The following is a 21,591-nucleotide window of genomic DNA, read 5'->3' as shown; positions in this document are numbered from 1 at the left end:
AAGTGACTCTTAATCTCACAAAACAAACTGAGGGTTAATGGGGGGGGCTTGGGGGGGTGGGATTATGGACATTGGGGAGGGTATGTGCTATGATGAGTGCTGTGAAGTGTGTAAACCTGGCGATTCACAGACCTGTACCCCTGGGGATAAAAATATATTATATGTTTATAAAAAATAAAATTAAAAAAAAAAAAAAAAAGAATGAAAGTGCTAAGTCATAGTATGTGCAAATCTTAAACTCTACTAGATACTGTCATAATGTTTTCCAAAGTGGTATAACCAATTTATATTCCCAAAAACAAACTATAAGAATTCTTCTTACTCTATATAGTCTTAGCCAACATTTGGTATTATCAGAATCTCCAGTTTTTGCAAGCATAACAGGTATGAAATTAAATCTCATTATCATGATTTTAATTTGTATTTCCCCAATTACTACAAAGACTGAAACCTTATATTTTTTAGCCACATGGATTCCCTCTTCTGCAAATTTGCTCTTCATGTCCTTCATACATTTTTTTCAGCTGGGTTCTTTAGAATACTAATAACTATACCAAACCATTTACATAGTTTCAAGGTTTTTTTTTATTTGAAATCTTATTCCAAAGAGCTGTTTTAAATTATGCTCCCAAGAGGAGTGAAATTTAATAAATATGACAAATGAAAACTGACATCTTGACTTCATTTGGATTTCTTTTTTTTTTTCTTTTTTAAAGACTTTATTTATTTATTCAACAGACAGAGATCACAAGTAGGCAGAGAAGCAGGCAGAGAGAGAGAGAGAGGAGGAAGCAGGCTCCCCGCTAAGCAGAGAGCCCGATGTGGGGTTCGATCCCAGGACTCTGGGATCATGACCCGAGCCAAAGGCAGAGGCTTTAACCCACTGAGCCACCCAGGCGCCCCCTCATTTGGATTTCTTAAATTTTTTAGAAAGACTGAATGGTTTTCTCATAGTAATGATATCCCCTGCATTGTGAATTGTTTATTCATATACTATGCTCACTTATCTATCAGTGTCACAGTCGGGTTTGAAAAAAATGAATCTGTATGAGATTTTAGAACATAAGAGATATATATTTTGTCCTATTTGTCTTACTGTCGTAGTCTGCCCTTTTTTTTTTTTTTTTAAGATTTTATTTATTTACTTGACAGAGAGAGCACAAGTAGGCAGAGCGGCAGGCAGAGGGAGAGGGAAAAGCAGGCTCTTCACTGAGAAGGGAGCCCAATGCAGGGCTCGATACCAGGACTCTGGGGATCCTGGAATCCCCAGGATCCCTGAGCCAAAGACAGCTGCTTAACCGACTGAGCCACCCAGGCGCCCCTTTTCTTTTTAATTACTATTAAGTAAATCCTACCTCCAACATGGGACTTGAACTCCCAACCTCAGGATCAAGAGTTCCACATTCTACTGACTGAGCCAGCTAGGTGCCCCACGTACTCTGCCTTTTAAATTTTTTTAACAAGAACTTAAAACTTAAATTACTCAAAATTAAGTCTTCTGTGATTTTTTCCCATTTTTTTAAACTCAGAAGGTCTTCCCCTATCCAGTGATAGATTTCCATTTTTCCCAATATTAAAATTTAATATTCCCTAAATATTAAAAGAAGTTTTTTTATTTTTTTCACCTACCTGGATATATGTGATATATAGTCAAACTGATTTCATAAATAAACCATTTACCCCATCAGTGAATATCTTGGTTTTAAAGAAAGAAAAAGCAGAAATGCCACTAGGGAACTACCTATATTTTATTTTATTTTAAAGATTTTATTTATTTATTTGACAAAGAGAGATCACAAGCAGGCAGAGGCAGGCAGAGAGAAAGAGAGAGGGAAGGAGGCTCCCTGCTGAACAGAGGGCCTGATTTGGGGCTCAATCCTAGGACATCGGGATCATGACCTGAGCTGAAGGCAGCAGCTCAACCCACTGAGCCACCCAGGCGCCAGAAGAACTATCTATATTTTAGACTGAATTGCTATTTAAATCAGAGTGGGTCTTCTTTGGAGGCAGAAGGGTCATAGCAAAGTAAAAAAGCAAGATAATCTGGTCCGAGTTAAGATTATGAAAATTTTCTCCCTTCTGAATGAGTTGAAACAAAGTAAAAATAAGCGGACTTTCAAACTATAATGGAAAACAGATTTCATTCCCAAAAGAAAAAAAAAACACATAAAATGTATACCTTAAATCCATATTATAGTCTATTAAATAGAAACAAAATGGAGATGATGAAAGGTCAGAAAAAGATACCACCATAGAAGAGAGGGAAAAACTACAGAAAATACAGTAAAGAAAAAGATAAATACTAAATATAAAGAGTATCAGTAGCAAAACCTTTTGTTTTTCTTCTTGTAACTAAAGTTACAAGCAACTCTGCTCTGTTTGTTTTAAAAACCCAAGTATTCCTTTTCCTGAAACCATAGTTCTTGAGTTGTAAAATACTCTAGACTCAACCACCTAATAAAATAACCATCTAATATAGGATTGGGAGGGAGACAAACTGTAAGAGACTCTTAATCTCACAAAACAAACTGAGGGTTGCTGGGGGGAGAGGGGTAGGGAGAGGGTGGTTGGTTATGGACACTGAGGAAGGTATGTGCTATGGTGAGTGCTGTGAAGTGTGTAAACCTGGCGATCCACAGACCTGTACCCCTGGGGCCAATAATACATTATATGTTAATAAAAATAAATAAATAAATAAAACTGAAGCAGGAAAATGTAAAATAAATAAATAAATAACCATCTAATAAAAGTAACCATCTAATAAAATAGCCTGAATCCAGGTCTGATTCATTTTTGAACTGCCAAATCAAGCACATTTATTTCATTCTAAATATCTGTTCAATGGTTATTACTTTAATACTTAAATTAATCTACATTTCTATTCCTGCTCTAGACTGTTAAAAATTAAACATCATTTAGTTTACTCTAATTTTGATAAAGAATTATTCTTGCAAGCAGTGGAATAAAGAAATCTGAAATGCTTTCATCCATTACTACCTGGACTATTATAACTTTCTACTAAATAAAAAAGCTCTTAAGCTTTCTGTCATAATGAGGGTTTATAAAATCATATCTAGGGCTCTATATTGGAAAAATCAAAGAGCTTACCTTACTAACACCAACTTCAGGGATTCGGAGAGTATGCTCCATATCTTTTTCTCTGCAGAGTTAAGTAAAGTGTCTTTAATAATTTTTGAACCACATATAGATTAAACACAGTTAACAAAGAAATGTTACGATTTTGTCGTCGTTGTTTTAAAAGATAATGTTAAAATGCAAGTCTCTCTATCACACTAAGTCATTTCCTTAATCCTACTCTTAATTTCCTGTTTGAAAGAAGTTCCAGGGTTACTTTTACTTTTTGATACATCTACCCCATGTTAATAATAAACATCCAGGGGTGCCTGAGTGGCTCAGTCAGTTAAGAGTGCAACTCTTGGTTTCAGCTCAGCTCATGATCTCCTGGGTCATGAGATCGAACCCTGGGTCAGACTCCATGCTCAGGGTGGAGTCTGCTTGAGATTCTCTCCCTCTGCCCCTCCCTACACTCATATGCTGTCTCTCCCGCTCTAAATTTAAAAAAATCTTTATAAAATAATTAAAATAATAAACATCAAGTAGGACAGCATATCCTTTGTACTAACATCATTTAAGATCTGTTGACTACATTCCCACCTCTATTACTATATGTAAAAGGACTACACTATTCCTCAAAAATTTAAAGCTAAGATATTGTACAGAATATGAATTAAGGATAGATTTCTCTTTCCCGTTGGGAAGTAATGAAATGATCCTACTTACGATTAAAACCTCTCTACCAAGCTGATTATGAATTACAAAGGGGTAAAAGAAACAGAAAGGAGATTAAATACTAGACAAACACTGGATTTAACTAATGAATTTAAACCTAAAAAGAGCAGTACAAAAAGTAAGAAAATGACAAAATTTCTGTGGCAAAGATAAGTGTGAACAATATTTTTTGAGTGGGAGAGGGAGGAACATGGATGTCATTCACTGTTTGCATATTCAACAAGTACCATGAACATTTTATGATAACCGCTTGAGGAATATACAATCCACTGGAATAAGATAAATACACAAACATAGTAACATGAAATATTTTTACCTTCCAATTGTAGCAGGGTTTACAGCTGTAATGATAAAAAGTGATCCTGTCTGCAATACTGGTGATCTAATAACAATTACTCTAATACATGGGGGCCAAATTTTTTCTTCATCTGTTAAAGAAAGAAATGTGTAAGTATTAATTCAAATGCTATGGAAAAAATTTCTAGGCAGGAATAGGAAGCATCCATAAAATAAAATGTATTGAGTGCCTGGGTAGCTCAATCAGTTTAGCACCCAACTCTTGATTTTGGCTTAGGTTGTGATGTCAGAGTCAGGAGTGTCAAGTGTAGGACTCCACACTGAGCATGGAGTCGTCTTGTCCCTCTCCCTCTGCTCTTCCTCATGCCCTCAACCGCGTGCTCTCTCTCTCTCTCTCTCTCACTCAAATAAAAATCTTTTAATATTAAAAAAAATGTATTGATCTGGGCAACTGAGTGGCTCAGTGGGATAAGCATCTGACTTTGGCTCAGGTCATGATCCTGGAGTCCTGGGATTGAGCCCCGCATCAGGCTCCCTACTCAGCATGGAGTCTTCTCCCTCTGCCTGCTGCTCCCCCTACTTGTGCGCTTTCTCTCACACTCTCTTTCTATCTCAAAAATAAATAAAGTCTTTTTTAAAAAAATGTAAGTTTCCTTTAAAAAAAGTATTGATCAAAATCTTAATTCTGTTTGAAACAACCTTCTTAAATTCTGCTATATGACATACTTGATAAAACTTTAACACTTAACCAATTTGAAGTGATCAACCTAAAGATACTCAGGGTCTATCACAATTACAAAATAAACAATTCTCTCTCTTTTTTAAGGTGCTAGAATTTGAAAATATCCTAATCAAGAATTTTTATATTAACTTAGAAAAACTGAGTCCCGCTTAAAAAAAAAAAAAAGAAGTGAGAGAAACTGTATCAAGAACAAAATAAACTCATAAAACCTAATGTAATATCCTGGGCTTTAAAAGTATGTCTTTACGGGGCACCTGGGTGGCTTAGCTATTAAGCAACTGCCTTCAGCTCAGGTCATGATCCAGGGTCCTGGGATCCAGCCCAGTGTCAGGCTCCCTGCTCTGCAGGAGGCCTGCTTCTCCCTCTCCCACACCCCCTGTTTGTGTTCCCTCTCTCACTGTGTCCATCAAAAAATAAATAAAACCTTTTAAATATTAAAAAAAAAAAAGTATGTCTTTATGACCTCATGTTAAAAAAAATGTAAGATTTGGGGCACATAGGTGGCACAGCCAGTTGAGTGTCTGACTCTTGTTTTCTGCCCAGGTCATGATCTCAGAGTCGGGAGATTGAGCACTGTGTCAGGCTCCACACTCAGTGTGGAATCTGCTCTAGATTCTCTCTCTCCTTTTCCCTCTCTAAAATAATTTTTTTTTTAAATGTAAGATTTACCATAGCATCTATGTAGCTAAATCATGGACTACAGTTTTTTTTAAAGCTCCTATTCATTTATTTGACAGAGAGAGAGAGAGAGAGAGAGAGAGAGAAAGCGTGCAAGTGTGCACTCACAAGCAGGGAGAGCAGCAGAGGGAAAGGGAGAAGCAGGCTCTCTGCTGAGCAGAAAGCCCGATGCAGGGCTCGATTCCTGGACCCTGAGATCATGACCTGAGCCTAAGGAAGCCGTTTAACTGACTGAGCCACTCAGGCGCCCCTGGACCACACTTTTTAAATGTAATTTACTTTTTCCCCTCAGTTACAAAAGCAGACTACAAATACCTAAACCATCAAAAAGCTTTAGTATATACTTTAGAATGTAAGTAACTTGGTTTTGTTCCATTGACTAGGCCATTCAATGCAATAAAACTTTAAAGTCCAAGTATTAGTAATTTATTCAAATTCTTCCCTTTAAAAATAATCATAATGGTACTGGTGACCACTTTGTTGGTAGCTCAAATAATTTTCAACAATGTCATTAAAATAATCAGTTTAAAACAGTTTATTTTTTGCAGACATAAGAGTTACTAACATTTTTAACTCTGTTGCTCTTTTACCATGACCAGACTGGGTTATTTAAAGAAAATTAAACAATAGTTATTTACCCACCTTCATCCTCAGTATCTTCTGCAGTTACATTGTCTTCACTAGTAATGTCTTCATCGTAACTGTCCTCTGTCTGAGAGTCTGTAATTTCACCTTCTTCTGGCTCACTATCAGTCTCCATGATTTTCTCATCTTTAAATGACGTCGAATTATAAATGTTTTCACTAACAGAAGAGTCTGTAGTCTTTCCGCTAACTGGAACAGTACATTTGGCAGGACTACTTTTGTAATGAATGTCTATTTTGGCCTTCTTTTTCACATTTGCAAAATCTTCTCCCTCACTGCAGCTTACACGTTCAACATTGGATGCTTTCTGATCTTCTGAATTCAAATCCTGGAAAGACACGGGTAGGGAGGTAGGAACAGGAGAAAATAGGTTAAACATGACCACCTTCTAAAGCTAAATGTTTCAAAGAATTAGTGAAGATATATGTACAATATTTTATATGAAATACCAATAGCTATTACCTATAAGCCCCTCTTCCTCTCATGTTCCCTTTCTTACTTAATGACATTACCATCCTCCAATAACCCAAATCAAAAATCTTACAGTTATCTTTGACATCCCCTTAACTACCACTTGGAATCCATTCCCAAGTGCTATGGACTGTTTATACTTTATCCCAATTCTCCGTATCTATTAACTAACTATCCCAGTCCAGGCCCTTATCACACATTCCTTGGACAATGCGACAGCCTAGACCACTTCTAACCAACAAAAATATAATGCAAGCCATATACACACACATAAATATATATACTGTGAGATTGAGTCCCAAGTTGGGCTCCACACCCAGCCTCTCTTCCCTTTGCCTCTCCCCTGAGAGGCACACACACAATGCGTGCCCTTTCAAATAAATAAATCTTTAAAAAAAAAAAATAAAAGCCCAGATGTACCTAATGTAGCAGAGCTACAGTTTCACTAAAATTTAGTACTTTCATTGAGGTGGTCTGATTATACAAAACAATTTAAAGTATAAATGAATTAGTTGCATCTCTTTTATTCTAAAATTCCAAATTAGAACATAAGCCTTTTATTACTCATTATACATGTAGAGTGGGCAAACCTTATGACAAATGAAATCTATTATTTTAAACTTAAAATAATCAGTTATTTTCCTTTTTCCTTTGGTTTGTAACATACTTTGAATTTTCTTTCTGCCTAAAGTAACATGATGAAGTGCATTCATATGGTCTTCTTTTATTTTATAAAATATGAGAGCATCTTAAACACTTACTTTTAACAGTAGCATAAATTCAGTTTGGAGACCAACTAAACACTCACAGTATGATAAACTATATACACTCCCAGCAAAACAAACTCCTCAGAGGCAAGAAGGACAACAAACTGAAAAACTATGAGAGCTTTAAAAGCCACTGCAAATATAGCCAAAAATTTCCCTATTAAAAACTTCCCTACTTAAAAAAAAAAAAAGGCAGTTTCCAATCTTGTATATTTTATTATTACTACTTACAGGAAAACACATGTGGGGTGGGAATGAATGAAAATGTCAGAGGTGCTACTTCTTAAAAACCATATACCAGTCCAGAATGTTAGATAAACATTTATTAAGAGATAAGAAAGGAGCCTATATGTGGCCATTGAAGCATATATGCATATTTCAAGTTATTTATGCCAATCTCTTTAGTTAGTTACACCAATCTCTTTCCACATACCTCCAGTTGCAAAGAGTGAGGTTCGAGAGTATCTTAATTTAAAAAAAGGGGGGGGGTGAGGATGTCTTAAATGGTCTCCTATGTTTCACAGCTACCTTTTAGACTCTTAGGGGAATTCTCAAAATCCCAACAGGACTGTTTGTAAGTACCTATCCTAACACATATTTTTAAAAAAGGATGGTAACGATGAGCAGTTATGGGAACAAACCTAGAGTAAAATCTCACAAAACACTTTCAAATTTCATTCTCCCATTTGTCAGGAAAAGTCATTTAAGGACCCTCTATGTTCTTTTCCATTGCTTGAAAGAACTACCTTCACAACCTATCTTTTCAAAAAGTTCAACTACTAGCAACAGGTTTAAGTCATTAAAACAGAAGTCTTGAAAGCAAACAGAAAAATCATTTTCAGTATTTCGTCACATTCTCTTTTATTCCTAGGTACGTCAGTGAAAATAAGAGAAATACAAACAACTCAAATAGAGAAAGTAAATCCAAAAGAAACCTAATTCCATATGTGAACTTTAGTATTATACGTTAAAAAAAACTTTTTTCTTTGGATACAAGGAAAACATGAGATGAAATTTCAAGAACGAAGTATCCAGTAGTTGCCACAATTCACAAAATGCCAATGTAACAAATAAGCCTCCTTTCCTGCATATAAACCACCAACCTTATCTGTCTGGGAATACACATAAGAGCACTGGTAACATTTTTTATGTTTTCCATCTTTAAATTTAACCCTGCATCATAAGCACTTTTTAAATTCCCCCCAGTCTTTATAAATTACCATTTTAAGGCCTAAAGAATGCTTTTTCTTTTCTTTTTTTTTTTTTTTTTAAGATTTTATTTATTTATTTGACAGAGATCACAAGTAGGCAGAGAGGCAGGCAGAGAGAGAGAGGAGGAAGCAGGCTCCCTGCTAAGCAGGGAGTCTGATGTGGGGCTCAATCCCAGGACCCTGAGATCATGACCTGAGCCTAAGGCAGAGGCTTTAACCCATTGAGCCACCAAGGTGCCCCAAGAATGTTTTTCAATTAAACATACTATCACTTTCTAAACCAATATCTTGCAGGCTATTTGAACTCTTAATTTTTTTGTTCTTAAAAATATTGCTATATAACTACACAAAGTCATCTTTCTTTGGATTTTTTTTTTTTTAAGATTTTATTTATTTGAGAGAGAGAGAGAAAGCACATGCTTGCATATACACGAACAAGGAACGGGGCAGACGGAGAGAGAGAATCCCTTGGGACTGGATCTCACAACATGGGACTGGATCTCACAACCCCAAGATCACAACCTAAGCTGACACCAAGAGTCAGACACTCAATCGACTGAGCCAACAGACACCCTTCTTTCTTTGGATTTTTAAAAAAAATTACCCGAAATGGTATTTTCCAGTTAAAAAATATTAACATTTTTATGGTTATTGATACAAATGGCCAATTTTTTCCCAAAAGACACCAAGGGCACCTGGATGGCTCAGTCAGTTAAGTGACCAACTTTTGGTTTTGGTCCAGGTCATGATCTCAATGTTGTGGGATCAAGACCTGCACTGGGCTCCCCACAATGCAGGGAGTCTGTTTGAGGATTCTCTCTTCTCCCCTCTGCTCCTTCTGCTGCTCTCTCACTCTAAAATAAATAAACCCTTAAAAAAATAAATAAATAAAAAGACGTTAATTTCCACTTCTAATAAACACATACCTACCCCATTTGCTAGCAACTGATTTAATGTTTGCTAATAGGTAAGAAATTGCTCAACATGACTAAGAAGCAGAACTTTTATCTATATCTAGTTACAATCTGTGCTTTTACTGTGAATTGTGCAATGACACCAACTTATTTTTTAAAGACTTTATTTGAGAGAGCGAGTGAGGGACAGAGAGCACAGAGGGAGAGGGAGAAGCAGACTCCCCAATGAGCAGAGCGCCTGATGCAGAGCTTGATCCCAGGATCCCAAGATCATGACCTGACTCAAAGGCAGACCCTTAACTGATCCACCCTGGCACCCAAACATCAACATATTGGTTAAGGGTCTGACCGCTCTTCTTCCAAACTATGTAATACATGAGTATTTTATCTGCCTTAAATCTACCTCCTCCAAACTTTAAGAAGTTCCTTTTACTTCTAAGTGACTAAGAATTTGTGGAAAAAGCCCATCTTTGCCCTCTGTGAATGCTCCTTGGTTGATAGATTCTGATATCTTATCTTAATGGATATGTTTGAAATACAAAGTTACTGAATGATAATTTTCAGTTTCATCAAAAACTTTGACATAATTACATCATCATTAAGTAACTTTTTAAAATTATGAAGACATTACCTTTTCCTCATTTGTTACAGAAGAATCTGGATCCTTTCTTTTCTTCTTCAATTTTTTTTCCTTATTTTGTTTTGTGCCACATGTCTGATAAGGTTGCAAATCAACTCGAGAATGAAATTGATATCGACCACTTTCCACATCACAGTAGTAATAAATTCCAGTGGAAGGATCGTAATATAGTTGATTTTCCTTTCAAAGTAAAAAAAAATAAAATAAGTTCTAGTCAGGTACAACAAAATAAAATTAAAAAAATAAACAGAAATGCTACATATATTAAAAAATGGTCAATGTTTCTTTTAAGAACTCTTCTATTTTCTGAAGATAATGAGTAAAGATGACAGAAAGAAAAATGCTTCTAAGTTGCCAAAATACTTTACATTCACTATTTGTTCTAATTTTCCCAGTACCAAAAATGAATACATTAAAATATTAAATTGAATCTAATGAAATTGCCAATAATTTTACCAATTTCATACTTAGAGAAATAGCAATTTCATATGGTTCAACCTAATACATTAATGAAAATGATAATAAAAAACCTTTTAGAAGTCATGAAAACTAAGGCATGCATCGGAAAAAGCTGACCATATAAAAAGTAATTCACTCCTTATCCTTATGATTACACAATAATGATTTGTTTTTAGGTTCTGTCCTAGTAAGTGGTCCAAATTACATGTCCAATTCTACACAAATTCCCTAGTTCTCAGTCCTAAGATCAATTTTTTTTAAAGTGAAATGCTTAAAAGCCACAGAACTTTGAAACTAATAATAAACACGTTATTGAGAATTCAACCCTCCTCTCAGTGTCATAAAACAAGTATTTGCTCGTTCATAACTAAAAGCCATGAAGAAACATTCAAAAATAAAATTAAGCTCATAAATACATTTCATATATAAAGAAACCGATAAACTATCATCCTTAATTAATTCTACTGTAAGTAATTAAATGAGTAAAAGAACCATGTAGAAATGAATTTTGGCAAATTATGGATAAAAAATTTATGTAATCATCTATGCTTATTAGATACTGGCCCATACTCTTTAACCAAGATGTAATTCAACAGTGTATACTTTATATACATCATAAATCCAGTCTTATGATATAAGATTTATCTGGGATTATCTTATGATATACCAAGGTTAAGCAACTAAAACTGCCTAGAATGAATATTTTTTTAACTGTTGATATTACTGCAATTTATTGTCTTTAATTCCCTTTGCAGATGTCTTACAAAAATATTTAGAATTCAATCTTACAAAAATATTTAGAATTCAATTTTCCATAACTAAAAAATTGAGTGGAAGCTTTCTAATCTTTATTACCAGTGATAATAAAACTTTTACAACTCAAACTTGTTTTATCTCTAACTTCTTTCAGTCCAAAACACATTTTCAAAAATTTAAGAAAGACTATTTAATTACAATAAAATGAAAACTAGTACAATAAAAAGGGCAAAACAATGAAGTACCTAATTCACTGAAACATAAAACCAACAGAATGTAACTAACCATTTATAGAAGAGATGTCAGGAGGAAAGATACAGAAAGGAAGGTAGAAGAATGATGAAGACTAACATCATATACTTGCAAACTCTGTATTTTCCTCAAAACAAGTAAGTAATAGCTGGTCTCTTTGGTAATAAGAATTTAAACATTAATTAGCATGGTCAATTAGCATACTCCTTTTAAAGAAAATCCTCTCTTAATGACGGATTTACAAAGTATACCAAGTACAAACCAACAAGCTAATGAAATCCTTTCTCTAACTTAGGTACCTAGTATTATCATTATGTTCTCTAGATTAGTTAACAATAGTTCCGGTGACCAGAATGCTGAACATCTGCTTCATTTTTGGGTACCACATTCTTAATTTCTGAGGACCAGACCACATGCCTAGACCACTGAAGCTGAGGTATATAGCTGTGTAAGTTCCATCATCATTGTTACCAAATTCTGAATGAAATACACTTAAGTACCAGATGTCAACAGCCATAACACTGAATTGTAAATCAAGAACTTTATTTTTAGGTTCTGTCCTAGTAAGTGGTCCATTAAGTGTCGGATTCCACACAAATTCTCTAGTTCTCAGTCCTAACATTGATTTTTTTAGAAGTGAAATGGCACAGAACTTTTAAACTAATAATAAACAGGCTACTGAGAATTCAAAAAAAAGGACTTCCTCTGAAGCTCAAATGGATTCATAAGTACTTGAAACAATTTTTTTTTACAATTTCGCTCACATACCAAGCCTAGAATTAACAATGTCACTTCCTTATTGTCAAAGTTCTTAAACACTTTATAACAATGCAGTTAACAATCTATTTTTATTAATAAATGTTGTAACATTTTTGTGTGTTACATTACATATAAAAGACTAGCTCTTTCTCAAGTATTAATCTATAACAATCACAATTAACTTATTTAATTAAAAACACAGAAGTATAGCTTCATAAGCTATTTTATAATTCTTTACTCATGTCAAATACCTTTGAATCAAATATAATTTTTCAATGCAGTTTCCTGCCTTTCTTAATTCAGTTTAGGGTTTAATACTTGATATCAAGCAGCAAGTACAACATTAAACAGCCCAACATACTTACAGAATCATAATAGAAACCAGTGCTATGATCAAAATATAGTCCAGTGTTCTCATCATAACTAAATCCAGTCTGAGACACAGCAGCTTCTGCTGCAGCTCTCAAACTTTCAGCTAATGAAGAACCTTCTAAGGATGTATCTTCTGCTGCTAATACAGACGCTGGCTCCTAGGTAAAACATATTCATGTCAAATAAGACAAAAACTTCCTTTTATCACTTTAAAAGCAGAATTAGAAACAATAAATACACTTAAAACAATTTTAAAGAAGACTTCAACTTCTGCAATGGAAAGAGATGGCTATCAGTTGCAGTTTGGTTCACTTTAAAAAATAGTTACTAGTCTTTAACTCAATTTTAACCTAGTTTTGAAAACATTAAAAGTGAGTGTGTGACCACTAGTCAAAAACAGATACCTGATACCATAAGATAGCTATCTACAAAATAAAGACCATGAAATATTCTTTAAGAATAACTACAGATGGGGCGCCTGGGTGGCTCAGTGGGTTAAAGCCTCTGCCTTTGGCTCAGGTCATAATCCCAGGGTGCTGGGATCCAGCCCCGCATCAGGCTCTCTGCTCAGCGGGGAGCCTGCTTCCTCCTCTCTCTCTGCCTGCCTCTCTGCCTACTTGTGATCTCTGTCAAATAAATAAATAAATAATCTTAAAAAAAAAAAAAAAAAGAATAACTACAGGTTCAGGGGCCCCTAGGTGACTCAGTTGGTTAAGCATCTGTCTTTGACTCAGGTCATGATCCCAGGACCCTGGGATTGAGCCCATCAGGTTTCCTATTCACTGGGGAGTCTGCTACTCCCTCTCCGTCTGCCCCTTTGCCCTTCTTTGTGCTCTCTCTCTCTCCCTCTCAAAATAAATAAATAAAATCTTTAGGAAAAAAAAAAGAATAATTACAGGTTCAAAGGGAAAAAAAACTTTAAAAAGAGAGATGGAGGAAAAAGCTATAGATAATGTGAGATATCACACACTAAGAAGTTATACTGGATCTTGGGATCCTGGAATTACTGGGATCCTGGTTCAAATAAATTAAAGAAATAACTTCATATGACACTCAGGCAACAGTGGCAAGGTATCTGACATAAAGCATTAAAAAAATTTTAATATGGGGGCACCAGGCTGGCTTAGTTGGTGGAATGTGCGACTCTTAATCTTGGGGTTGTGAATTTGAGTCCCAATTCTGGATGGCGAGATTACTAAAAAAATTAAAATCTTGAAAAAAAATTACTATGAATGTGATACTGTGGCCCTTGCCCAAATTTTTTGGTTGAGTGAAAATACAGTGAAAAATTCTTTTAGTTTATACACATCATTAATTTTTAGAACACAAGAGTAGAAAAACAATTATACTTATTAATAAATTCTGATTTTTTTCCTAAAAACTGTAATATTCACTCTACCATTATACACAGGATGTTTATAAGCCTTGTACACATTGTAATGGACTAAAGAAGTCTCTTTTTTTATATAACAATAAAGGACACAGTCTTGGGCATCAAGAGTTTCATGTTAAGCATCTTATTACCTGTGAATTTGAATTTGAGGCAAAATGGTCCACTTCTGCACATTTAACATGTTCTGTTATATCAGCACCAGCGTAAGCATCATTTTCTATTTGTGACTGATCTTCAGAATTAAAAGTGGAAGCTTCGATATCCTGATCTTGCTGAACTGAGAGTTCAGTCACTTTATTTGGAAGACTAACATCCTTATAGTATGTCTGATAATAATAATCTGTAGCAAAAGTATATTAGGTGATATCATATTAGAAAAATGTATATAAGGAGAAATTAATTCCAAACTACCAGCACTGAACATAAAACAGTACACAATGCTAACATACCATATTTTCACAACTGTATCCAATTTAACAGATTAAATGGATGGTGCAGATAAATTGGCAGAGTATTTATCTTTGATCCTAACATCATCTTCAGTACCCTAGCTGTTAATTAAAAGTTAAAAAATCGGTAGATTTATTCACAAAAAATAAAATGAAAACTTCTTTTAATTGTGGATTTGATTAGATTGCATTTGTTTTGTTTTAAATTCCTATCAACTGTGGACATACTGCTAGTTGTAGGATATTGCCAGCTATTTCATTCACAAAAAAACGGTAGATTTGGATTTTCCATAGGAAGGATATAAATGAAAACAGGTAAATAGGTTGTGTTCTGTCAAAAAAAAAAAAAAAAGGAGCAACTCTTAACTTCTAATCACACATTACCTGAATACTATTGCATTACCAAATGACAATGGATATAAAGATCAAGAGTGGTTTTTTCTGTCATATTTCTCTCATGATGACTTTTAAAAAAATGTATCATACAAATATGTAATGTTAATACTAATGCTCTGTTTAACAATTTAGTTAAATTACATACTGATTAAAACAGGGCAAAACTTAATGGGAAGATCATTTCTTCTGATCCCTATTTCTTAAAACTCAGTTGCTCAGTTATTTTGTCTCACAATGCCACTCATGAGGTCATGGCTGTGAGCTCATCACTACCATAAGGGCCTAAGACATTGACACTGAACAAAATGCTATGTGGAATGCATCAACAAGAAAACACAGGTACCTGGTCCAAGCAAGGCCAGATATGAGTAAATGATTGAGAGCATGGCAAACATTACTCCAGTAATGTGCCCCCCAAAACACATTAGCATTATTATGTATTTATAGAATGACATTTCTATTTTCCCACCAGAAGAACACAGAGATTATCTGAAAATACCAAATCGTATGAAAAGTCAATATAACAGTTCTCAGATTTATCTAGATGTAGGTCTATTTTAAGTTTAAAGAAAACTCCACCTTTTCATGATGTGAACGTAACAGCACTAAGATATCTTCACTATAAGCTGAATACCTGAGATTGACCAAGCAGGATGGTTCTCTGTTTGTACTTCTACATCAGACTTCTTATTGTCTTCATTTCTCCCACAATGGAGTATTTTACTGAGCTCTTCTACCTAAAAGAAAACAAGGCCTTTAGGAAAATAGATCATTTAGCAATCTAATAATATACACACCATTCTCCTGAACTTACAATAATTATTTTTCTTAGTTGAAGTTTTAGAGAAGTACCAAAGCAACTTGTTTCCTTTTCAGAAAAATTAAAAATAGTGTAATCTTCTTTCTTTCACCTTTCACATTTGTAGAGGGTAATATTTTTCTTCTTATACTCTCTTGCTAAACCTCAAAATAGTCCCTCCAAAATGAATTTAGATGAACTAAATTAAAAGGACTTTGTGAAGGCGGTCCCTTACTTCTAACAGTAAGAATGTTTTATACTAAAATTTTAATCCGCAGTTCTTCCTAAAGAATTAGTTTAAAAAACCATTAATTCTAATTCATTAGATTAAATTATCTAGTATCATTCAGTGACCTCCACCTGTAATTACCTATTCACTTAAATATATTAATACTCACTTGTATGCTTTAATGCACTTTTTTTTTCTTTAAACAAAAGACAGTAGTCATAGGCCTAAACAACTGCAGTGGAAGGGAAGAGAAGTGACTACCTCAGAAGGGCATCTGTCTTCCCTGTGCCTCACTGAATGCCAGGGCCAGAACAACAATGTGGAAATACCCTCAAGCAGATGAAGAGCAACACCACAAATACCCTTCATTCAGAAAGATCTTGGCGTGAGACAATGTCTACTACAGGCATGAAAGTAAATAAAAAACCAACCTTTTAAATAGTTAATGACACATAAAGCTTAAAAGAAGGAAGGTGGTAAGACTGACTACATACAGATTATCTAGGCACTTCGTTAGTTATCAGATTCTATTAGCACCAGTGCTCAAACTAGAGTGAAGCAAGCAAGGCACCTAGAGCACAAAGTTTAAGGAGACACTCATTCTCAGCTTCTCACAAGAGGGTCTGTACCAGAGAATGAGTACTCCTTACATTTTTTGCCCTGGGTTACTGATTGCCTTGCCCCAGTCCTGGCTCTAGCTACTACCACTATAACTATCAACTTGGTGATTTATTTAGTATCTCCCTACATGCTAGGAACTAAACAGTACTCTGGATAACCTCTCACTAACTCTTCCAAACTTCTTACAGAATAGGAGCCCTAATCACCATTTTACATGAGAAACCCGAAGAGACAAAATAATTTGCCCAAAGTTCTTCGGAGTCCAAAACCTGTTTTTCTATCAGCTCACCATCAATTCCCAAGCCACCTTTTTACCACTCCAGGTAAAACAATACTCAGTGATCTGAATGACAGTTAACCAACCTATACCCACCACCAAAGGAGGCTCACAAAGAAGAGGGTAAAGAGCAGTTACTACTATCACCAGTAGGGTCAAGGCTTTTTATGCATTTCAATTTTTATATTAGACCACTATCAAATTCACACTAATAAAAAAATGCTGGCTCTTCAAAGACTAGCAAAATGTTCTCTTTTAGATCTTTAGATTAAAAATTTGGAGGGGCGCCTGGGTGACTCAGTCCATTAACTGTCTGCCTTTGGCTCAGGGCATGATGCCAGGGTCCTGGGATCTAGCCTCACATTGGGCTCCCTGCTCAACGGGAGTCTGCTTCTCCCTCTGCCACTCCCCCTGCTTGTGCTCTCTCACTCTCTGTCAAATAAGTAAATAAAATCTTTAAAAAAAAAAATTAGAATTATAAAAAGGCTTTTAAAAAGGAATTTTAAATATTTTGCTCGCCTTTCCTCATGATAGTTTAGCCAAGGACTCCTAGCACAGTCCTTGTGCATTCATTGTAAGAGTTCAAGAACTAGTTATTGAGTAAAGAAATATTTTCTATAACATATTAACATCTATACAAGAGACACAATGCACTACATCTCAGCAGTTGTTTTCATAGACCATTTGATAACAAAGCATAACAAAGTTTGCCAATTTTTCAGTATACAACCTTTATGTGCAGTTTTAGGAAATATTACAATATATTACAAAGGACTACACAACCGTTTACATTAATAATTACAGGGAAATAACTTGTTGGAAGAGTGTAACTGCCCAACAAATCAAGCTGGAAAAAAATATTATGCTTTTTAAAATTAAAAAAAAAAAGTGACACTTAAATACTAATTCTTACTCCGTTTTATGAATATGAAATTAACTGATTAGTGTCTCTAACAAAGACAGAGCCCCCTACTTTCACCAGAAAACTCAAGCAGAAAAATAACCTGACACAAGCATAATGTTCAACAGTTTGTAAAACTCTAAAACCGTTCATGCTTAATCTGATTTAACCTTCACTTGCGTGGTACTAGCACTCTCATTTTATGGATAACCAAGGCTGAGCATCAGTTCACACACCAAGTGTGTAATAAATGGAATGCTGCTCTAAGTCCAGAGCTTTAACAAACTCAAAAGTAAGGCAAATATATATATATTCCTAATGCCAAAGGAACGTCTCAAGTGAGAATGATAAGGGTAAGGTAATGAAGTTCACTTCCCACGAGCAGCTCGCACACTTATCTAAACCGGAGGAACGCGAACTCTTAGGCTAGCTTCAAACGTACTTGGAATTATAATCCAAGTGAACTTTTCTTTCTTTCAGAATCTCTATAAAACAGTTCTTGGCCCCTGCCACGGAGCCCTTCCGAAGCTATCAGAGGCTTCGGAGACCTCCCCTTGGGCTGGATGGGGCGCCGGGCTGGGGGCGGACCGCGCACCTGGGTGCGGAGCTCCTGGTTGTTGCTCTCTGCGCTCTGGTACAGCCGCTCCGTGTGATGAAGCAGCTTCTCGATCTCCCGCACCTGCCGCTTGCAGCTCCGCAGCTCGCGTTCCAACTTCTCCACTTTCCGCCTCAGCTGGGCCAGTTCAGGCTCAGGGGAGGGAGGTGACGACGGCGACAACGAAGGCGACGGAGCCTCGGAGGCCATGGGGTCCAGCACAAGGCGGCCCGTGGGCGCGGAGGGACTGCGCTCACGCTGAGGCGGACGCCTGCGGGGCCAAAAGCCATAAAAGAGCGCGGGCAACGAAAGTTGGCCTCAGACCGGCCGGGCCGGACCGGCCCCTGGCCATGACGCCTTGAGACTCCTTGCCTGTAGCCTAGAAAGACTGAGGACAATGCACAAGGGGACAGAGGATTCGCCCGGCCCAATCCGCCAAACTTTCAAACGGGGAAACTTTATTGGCAACTACCTTCCCCACCAACCGAAAGACCTGGAAAAACGTTAGAGAAATGGTCGGCCCAGAGAAGCGGAAGGCAGAAACACTCGGAAGCCTCCTGGGCTGAACCGGAAACGAGGGCGCTGGTGGCGGGCGGGGCCAAAACCTAAAGGGAAGCTACGGATACCGGGAAGGGCCTTATAACACATGCGCAGTCTCTCTACCTGAACACTAGGGTACAGCACGCTTGAAGAGTCTATCTGAAAGCGGCTGCCTAGCCTTGGGGTTAGTTTTAAGGTCGCTGCCTCTGGTCTTGGGTTTTTGCACTTGCCTGTGTCGGGGAGCAAGAATTCCTGTCTCCTCCAAGGTCCTTCTGGCTGCACGAAGAATCAAATTTACGAGACAGATTAACAGAGAAAAATAAAAGTTAATACGCATAGGTATGAGGAACTACACATAGACATGAAAATTCCAAAGATAGGCACAATGAGGTATATATGTCATTCTGAACTAAAAAGGAAGTACGAGTTTGGGACTTCAGATGAAAGGAATGCACTTTGCGATTAAGATGAGCAGATGTTTGGTAATTAGATGTTTGCCTTATCATACAGATGGCTCACTCAGATAAAATTTATCTGTTAATAACAGTTATTCTGGGAAAGACCCCGATTTAGATTCTTCTGTGTGGTTGAGGGAGGACAAAAGTTTCTCTTGAGCCCTCAGAGTCTAAAGCAACTTAAGCTTGAGACAATCCACAAGCCAAAGTGTCACATGAGAGGGAAGGGGTCCTATTTTGTACCCCTTCACCTACTAGCAAAAAGTTTTCACACTTTTTGCAGAGTTCACTTTGCAGCTCTTCATTTTATAGCATTCTGTAGAGGAGAACACTGAAACTCCAAAAATAATTTGTCAAGATTTATAGAGATAATGCTAGATCAGGGCTAGAACATAGTTTTCTGATGCTCTGCTTATTTACCATTTCTGTTGATTTGGTGAGTTTAGGCCCCCAGGAAATAAAAGCAGATTCATTAGGTCTGAGGTAAAGAGGGGATCATCCCCAGTGGGAAAATAAACACCTAGATTCTGTGAAAGTAGAAGCAAAAAATGCTCTGGTTCAGCGGATTTATTTGGTATTTCAGCTGTGTGGAACTGGCATTTGTTCACCAGGCTTTAAACTGATGAGGGCCTCTTGAATCATCTTTCCTTCACCAAGGTCAATGAGAATTATAGCCTGAGATGCTGTGCCTGAGAACTATGGAGGTCAGCGCCTATGTCTTGCCAGTCCCTTCCCAGGGTCCAGCACAGTGCCTGTCACAGAGCAGGTATCCTTAAATGTTTGCTGAACACAGCCAAACAAAAGAATCAAATTTGGATTCCCAGTTCAGCATGCTTTCTGTCACGTGCCCACGTCTTCAGTCACAGGCAGTGAGTTCTGCAATAGGGATCTCCCTTTTCTCAGTCCTGCACACATTATACGTTAGTCCCTAAGAGCACTTTTACAAGGCACCCAGTGACAAGGCAACAGTGATCTAGTAATGAAAGGATGTTTAGTGAGAAGACATAGCATGTCTTCCCTGATGTAAAATAGACACGTGCTGGAAAAAAAAAATTTCAGACTTACCTTAGCTTAATTCAAACTTACCTTACCTTAATGTATTTTGACTCTAGCCAAGAACTTATCAAAACCTTTTAAAGTAAAAACTCTATTTTTCTAATTTCTCCACCTTTGGGGCGTAAGAAATCCCATGAATACCACCTATGAGGTAACTTTAAGATAGAGTGTACTTTCTAGGTCCTCTTTTTATAGATGAAAAATTTCAAGTTTTAACCACTATCAAATGAATAAATACTTATTAGCTACTACTTGAAACAGTGTTTCTTTGGCTTGTCTTAGAAGTAATCCATTTAAGCCTAGATTCTGGCCTCATCATGCTACTGTCTATAACCTCTGTCCATTAGTCTTGACGAAAAGAGTGACTGTTAGGGCCGATTTAATGTTAAAACCTGTTTAACTATTAGGGCCTGCTTAGCCAGAGCGACTCCATATTGCCTAGGTAGCCATATTGTTGTTTACATCCACGGACTTCATTCTGGGAATAAACGCCCCAGTAGTTCCTGGTATCGGTTCTGGGTATCAATTCCGGGAGTAAACACCTTAACAATAGAAGCCACATACCTTGGGTCTGCAGTTATGCCCTATAAAACCAGCCTGTGAGATCGGGACGGGGTCGCTCTCTTCGTAGGCGGCCCTGGCCGGTCAGTCTGACTTCTAATGCTTGGCACAGAGTAAAGCTTTTTGCATAAGTTTCACTTTGTCTCAGTCTCGTTCCCTGGCCGGTCAGTCTAACTTCTAATGCTTGGCATAGAATAAAGCTTTGCATAACTTTCACTTTGTCTCAGTCTCGTTCCTTTGATAACGGACCCCAACAGTGACTTTTTTTTTTTTTTTTAAAGAAAAAAGGGAAAACCATGTGTATCAGGAATTGCATTAAGGTTTGTAATGGCAGTTAGTCTACAATGGCTTATTAAACAAATTAGGAGGTTATTCTATTACATTAAAGAAGTCCAGAAACAGGCTTCCAGAGCTGGTTTAGTGGCTTCACCAGGTCTTCAGGACTCAGGTTCCATCTGTCTTTGCTCTGCTGGTCTCAGAGCATTATTTCCAGCCTTCAGGTTAATTCATTGTACAAGAGCACGGGACAAGAAGACTTTCCCATGG

The 21,591-nt window shown here is 36.7% G+C and overlaps 1 protein-coding gene across 3 annotated transcripts in view; it reads right to left on the bottom strand.

Annotated features, from left to right (window-relative positions):
- LOC111148255 (angiogenic factor with G-patch and FHA domains 1) overlaps positions 1-19,009 on the bottom strand; it is a 60,102-nt gene extending 41,093 nt beyond the window's left edge. For all 3 annotated transcript variants that reach the window (XM_022504709.1, XM_022504708.1, XM_022504707.1), the window contains exons 1-8: positions 18,434-19,009; positions 15,646-15,748; positions 14,298-14,506; positions 12,767-12,931; positions 10,167-10,355; positions 6,170-6,500; positions 4,127-4,238; positions 3,109-3,160 (exon numbers count right to left, since the gene is read on the bottom strand). In XM_022504709.1, the coding sequence (XP_022360417.1) occupies positions 3,109-3,160; positions 4,127-4,238; positions 6,170-6,500; positions 10,167-10,355; positions 12,767-12,931; positions 14,298-14,506; positions 15,646-15,748; positions 18,434-18,643 (1,371 nt within the window). In that variant the 5' untranslated portion in view covers positions 18,644-19,009. The remainder of the gene's footprint in view (positions 1-3,108; positions 3,161-4,126; positions 4,239-6,169; positions 6,501-10,166; positions 10,356-12,766; positions 12,932-14,297; positions 14,507-15,645; positions 15,749-18,433) is intronic.
- Between the last annotated feature and the right edge of the window lie 2,582 nt (positions 19,010-21,591).

Source organism: Enhydra lutris, unplaced genomic scaffold (genome assembly GCF_002288905.1).
Source record: "Enhydra lutris kenyoni isolate GAN:26980312 unplaced genomic scaffold, ASM228890v2 scaffoldscaffold19, whole genome shotgun sequence".
Taxonomy (NCBI): domain Eukaryota; kingdom Metazoa; phylum Chordata; class Mammalia; order Carnivora; family Mustelidae; genus Enhydra; species Enhydra lutris.
The sequence above is the reverse complement of the archived record's forward strand: the minus strand, read 5'-3'. Positions and strand labels throughout refer to the sequence as shown.